The following is a 6088-nucleotide window of genomic DNA, read 5'->3' as shown; positions in this document are numbered from 1 at the left end:
ATTCATTCCATTCATTCATTCATACATACATTCATTCATTCATACATAAATTCATTTATTCATTCATTTATTCAATTATTCATTTATTCATTCATTCATTCATTCATTCATTCAATCATTCAATCATTCATTAAATCATTCATTAAATCATTTATTCATTCATTTATTCACTCACTCACTCACTCACTTATTCATTCATTCATTCATTCATTCGTTCACTCATTCATTCATCATTTTATTTTAGTTCAATTTTATGATATATATAAATAAAACATTCACTCATCATGATCTGTGTCATTCATTTTTTCCATCATCATCCTCATCATCATTATCATCGTCATCATCATCATCACCATCCTCCTCCTCATCACCATCATTATCATCATCATTATCATCAGCAGCATCATCTTTATCATCATCATCGTCGTCGTTATCATCACCATTTCCAGTGTCCTTATTCAAACGCGCTTCAGAACGATAATTATAAAAGGTTATGTTTGGTGTGTAATTAGTGAATGAATGAATGAATGAATGAATGAATGTATGTATGTATGAATGAATGAGTGATTGATTGATTGAGTGGGATAAAAGATGCTGGTCATCAATGACGACGTGAAGCACTTCACGAAAATCACAATCAATTTCAGCCTCATCACATTTACTACAATCATCATTATTTAATTATCATCACAATCATCACCATCATCATCTCCACTCTCATCACTACATCCACCACTGCCATCATCATCATCATCACTTCTGCCTTCGTCTCAACCACCATTACAATCACAATCATCACGTCACTCACCTACTATAATTTACATATGAAATAATCAAAACAACACATAAAATCTTTTGTTTCGATACGAGCGCCGACATTACATTTGATTCGCATCAGCGCATCGTGTAAAACCAACAAAAAAAAAATTATTTTAGATATTTAATTATTGACAGTGACAGACATTTTTAAACAAAAGACGAAATGATTTGAACGTACGGTTGTTTGTCAGCTGCTGTCGAATGTTGCGTGTGCTGGTGACGTCATTTGGAATCAAGTAAATGCAATGGCAAAATGACGCTTTATAACAATTTATCACCGTAAATGTGTCCATTTTATTGTTATTAGACTTAATATTAATATGAATTTCAAACTTTCACTTGGCATAAATAAATAAATTTAGCCTTCAGTTAAAAAAATTTGTTTCAATTTAAAGGAACGAAATTTACCTTGATATATATCATATATTTATATATAATATTAATATAATATATATATAAAATAATATAATATAATATATGAAAGTTAACTTCAAAATGGTTGTATACATTACGTCAATCAATACACAATATATAGACCTGATTCGCACATCAGTGCTTATATTTGCATACAGTCAGACTCATATAGATGTATATATAATAGATCAATTGTATGTGGGTGTGTGTGCATTTTGATCAGTATAAATAAGATGCCTAAGACGGGGAAGGCTTATTTGTCGTTCGTGTGTATGAGTACGAGTTAAGAGAGTGTTGAGTTTTGCTGAGTTTGGCATTTAAAGGAGTTTAAAAGTTTTTTATTGCGGCATTTGACGTTTGAGCTGTTTACGTTGTTTGAGTTGTATGAGTTATAAATATCTTAACACGTAATTAATAATTAAGCAAACCAATTTGGTGCGTCATGTTTCTTCAAGTGTTATTTTTTCTATTGTTTGCATCCCCGTTGCTGTCTTACAATTGCGATTACACGCCGAGCGATGTTGGTCAGCAAGCAGATGTTGTTACACTGGATTCTGCAGAGCAAACCATTTCAAGACAAATATGTTCAACGGTTACACTCAAGTGTATGAGTCCACAATCGAACCGCTTGTTTATGTTTTGGTCTGTCAATGATGTCATCATGTTTTCAAACGACAAACCTGTGATACCATTAGATGAATTTAAATATGGCGCGAAGATTATCACCGATGGAAATTCGAACATTCTCGGTGGCGAGCTGACTATTAGGAGCATCAACGAAACGGACGACGCTACGTACAGCTGTCAAGTCCCGGCGGGAACCAAATTCAAACTTCATTTAAACGTACTCGGTTAGTTAGTTCAACGAGTTTGGAAATTCTTGAATCTTTCGTTTTGTCGTTGTTTCAATAATTATCACGTTTTTGAGACGTTGAAAATTTATAATTTACGTAAATCTGTTTAAACGTTAAAATTTAAAACGTCTCACATGTTTCCGTATGTAAAGAGATACTATGCACACTGTGTTATTACATCTTAAAATTTTTGCTTAAACCAAATTCAGATTTGATTTTTTACTTAACAAAAATAAACTAATGTTAAATATTTTTGTGCGTCATTAATTTCCCTATTTTAACTTTAATTTAATATAAAAATTAAAAATTTTTTTGATGATCTGTCCAGTACCTCCGGGAACATTGGCGTTAACGTTGACAATAAAATCCGGCACACCGGATATCTTAAGAGAGGGCAACCAAATCACCCTGACCTGCTTCTCGGAGGGAGGCAACCCCCGTCCCAATTTACTGTGGCGGCGAGGTGATGTCCTGCTGGATGCCAGCTTGTACAAGTGGGAGGGGTCAGGGGGGAAGTTTGGTAGGACGTTCAGCACGCTGCAGTGGACGTTGAGGTGGGATGACCACCAAACTGAATTCAGGTGCTTCGATGACAAGGCTACAATTTCTGCTTCGAAAACACTTTCCGTTCTGTGTGAGTGAATAATTTGTATTCATTCAAACATTTCCAAAATGTGAGATTCTTTGTATTTTTCAATTTTAAAACTGTTTATAAAAACGAACAACACGCAAAATAATGACAATCCATTAGTTAGATTGAATGTACATAATGAAACTAATAATTGCCACTCAGTTGCTCCGAGAATCAACATGGGACCATTCTCTGAGCTGTCGGTGCTGGAGCATTCATCCATATCCGTCAACTGCACGGTTATTGCAAATCCGGAAGTAACTTCAGATGATGTCCGCTGGAACAAAGATGACGATGCAACACAAATCGGTCAGTAAGCTGCTGCTGCTGCTGTTGTTGTTGTTTTTGTTGTTGTTGCTGTTGCCAATCAATTAATGATTTTTATGTCTCAATATGGAAACTCGTTCTTTCTGTTATAAAACTGTTCTTTCTTATTCTTACTGCTGATTGTTGCTAATTAAGTCTGCAATGTCACGTAAGTTTCGTTTTATGTTTAGTTAGTTCACTCACGCACTTATAATTTCGTCACCAGAAATTAAATATCCTGAGATTGGGCAATCGTAGCCATGCTTCTTATGCCCACCATTTGATATTAATGGATCGTTGCTTAAGGATCGAACCAACGTTTTAAATTATTGTAAAAAATTATTTGTACAATATATTATAGTAACCTCGTATGTAAAAATATATTGTACTACCTCGCGAAGCACTCACTCATTTAATTAACATTAAAAATAATTTTCGCACAATTATGCTATCCAAACTAAATTTTATTATTATTATTATTATCATTTATCATCATCATCAACAACATCATTATCATCATTATCATTATTGCATTAAAACCAACGACATAATCAAAAAAATGAGTGAGGACAATTTTAAACATTTTAAAGTAATTTTTTAATATAATAATAATAATAAATAACAATAAAAATAATAATATATTGTTTATCTGCTGCTGGTTTTGACAATGTGATGATGACCAACTAATGGGATGTTTTTTATTCAAATTTTCTGTTTTGTCCTTTCTGACGTCTGTCTCCACGCAGGACCCTCTCAGCAGAGTGACATGTATGTGTGTGTTGGCACGTGTGTTGTACAGTGCTCGCCAAATGATTGTGTACACAGTTGTGCAAGCCGTATACAAACAGTGAACAATAAAAACGTTTAGTGTGCATTAATAGTTGTACGAGCAGCGTACATGAAGAAGAGCATCGACTCTGTACATAGTTACTCGTTGTTCGCCTGTTTGTTGATGTCGACCCACAAATGAAACTTCACATGAGTTGCTTCGTGTGCGATGATTGGAGGAGATTTTTTATCTGCGTCGGTACACAACCGTACATTTGCAACAATCTGTTGGACGTCTGCAACGTAGAACTTGTCTCATCTTGTCTCATCTTGTCCTATTTTGTCTCGTTAGACACGTGAAATCATTTTGAGCCAGTCAAATATCGAGACATCAAACATTTTAAAAAAATTTACAATAAAATGAATGTATCAATAAACACAGGCAAACAGCCGTGTGTTTGTGTGTGTGTGTGTTGTGAATGCAATCAGGATAGCTTGTAAGCAAAACATTGAAAGAAAACATCATACGAACCATAGGAGCCGTAGATTAATTGTGAGTTGCAATAAAAGCGTTTGAATAAGGAAAACAACTCTTGCTCATATTTCTAACATTTTGTGGTAAAAAAAATTACGATAACTAAAGTGAATGTCAATAAATAAATAAATAAATAAAATATTATGGCGTATCAATAATGATAGTCAGCGTGCATAAATTATGATAATGACAATTAATATAATGATAATAAAAGTGCATGCAATTTTAAACGCCACAACTTTGGAGAACTCTAGTAATGTGCACGATCTGTTTCACAAGTCCCATTTAATTAATCATTTGCCGTTCATTCGTTTGTTCGTTCATTTGTTCGTTCGTTCGTTCGTTCATTTGTTTGATGGTTCCTCCCGGCACTTACCTACTAAAAGACAAACTTGGCGCATGCTGCCGCGTTTGTTTCCATTTTACGTTTGAATGGATGGACTCAACAAACAATAGAACATTCTCTTCAATCATTTAATTATTTGATGATGATGATGACGGTCAGGATAACGATAATGATGATGGTGGTGATGATGGTGATGATAATGGTGATAATAAGATAATGGTGATAGTGACCATGATAATCATGATAATGATAGCATTGGTGATTTTGATGGCCATGAAATAAAGAAAAGATGAGGACGATGATGATGATGACGATGTTGAAGATGAGGATGATTATGATGAAGATGATGATGATAGTATGGAATAATTATTATTTATGAGTGGCTGATCTATTTGACGTTATGTAAACAAACAGACGAAGTTGAAGATGGCATTTATTTCACATTTATATCTGGGTGCGTCTGTCTAAAATATTTTAGGGGAGCATTTATCTAGGAGTGCAATTAAGCGCTTCATAAACGAATGAGTAATTTAAGGTGATGGGGTACATCTTTTGGGGAATTTTTTGAATTGAATGAGTAAGTGAGTGAGTGAGTGAGTGAGCGAGCGAGCGAACGAACGAACGAACGAACGAACGAACAAACAAATGAATGAATATATTGAAAACTTAAACAAACAACTGAATAAACAATCGAATAATATTTATTCACCGTACAAACGAGTAATTTGGTTGATTTTAATAATTTACAACGCATGAGAGGACAAATGCAAATAAATTCATACGAATCATACGAAGGGACCAAGTAACTTTTAATTTGACGAACAACGGAGTAAGAAGTAGTTGAGGAGTAGGTTGAGTAAATAATTATTATTATTATTCATTAGTCATTATTATTATTTATTAGTTATTATTATTATTATTTTTAATTTTTTATTATAATTAATATGTGAGTTGATGCGAAGAAGAAGTAACAATGATTTCAATTGTACGTAGTGTCATTTTATTGATCGATAACCAGCAGGGTTACTCTATCTAGTCATCATTATCATTATCGTCATCATCATCGTCATCATCATCGTCATCACCATTCTTTTCTAACGTTTTAGCCAATCATTGCGTAATAAGGCTATATATTTTGCATATTATATATATATATATATATATATGTGTGTGTGTGTGTGTGTGTGTGTGTGTGTGTGTGTGTGTGTGTGTGTGTGTGTGTGTAATATTATGCATAATAATGTAATATGCTTAAAATGCAACAAACAAAACACAAATCATTGATTCGTTACGTGAACATGTGAACACACGTACAAAGCTTCTTGCGTACCCACCTACTTTACTTGCAACGAACAAGTTAACGTTTGTGTTGTTGTTGTTGTTATCAACGATAAAAATGCTATGCCTTTCATTAT

General features: G+C 33.6%; 1 protein-coding gene across 1 annotated transcript; it reads left to right on the top strand.

Moving 5' to 3' along the window:
* Nucleotides 1-1675: 1675 nt before the first annotated feature.
* Nucleotides 1676-2729, top strand: HELRODRAFT_162667 (hypothetical protein; the record flags this gene model as incomplete). The annotated part of the gene is made up of 2 exons (XM_009024809.1): nt 1676-2084; nt 2416-2729. The coding sequence occupies 2 exons, from the start codon at nt 1676-1678 to the stop codon at nt 2727-2729; spliced, it is 723 nt and encodes a 240-aa protein (XP_009023057.1).
* Nucleotides 2730-6088: the final 3359 nt, after the last annotated feature.

Source organism: Helobdella robusta, assembly GCF_000326865.2.
Source record: "Helobdella robusta unplaced genomic scaffold HELROscaffold_4, whole genome shotgun sequence".
NCBI lineage: Eukaryota > Metazoa > Annelida > Clitellata > Rhynchobdellida > Glossiphoniidae > Helobdella > Helobdella robusta.
The sequence above is the reverse complement of the archived record's forward strand: the minus strand, read 5'-3'. Positions and strand labels throughout refer to the sequence as shown.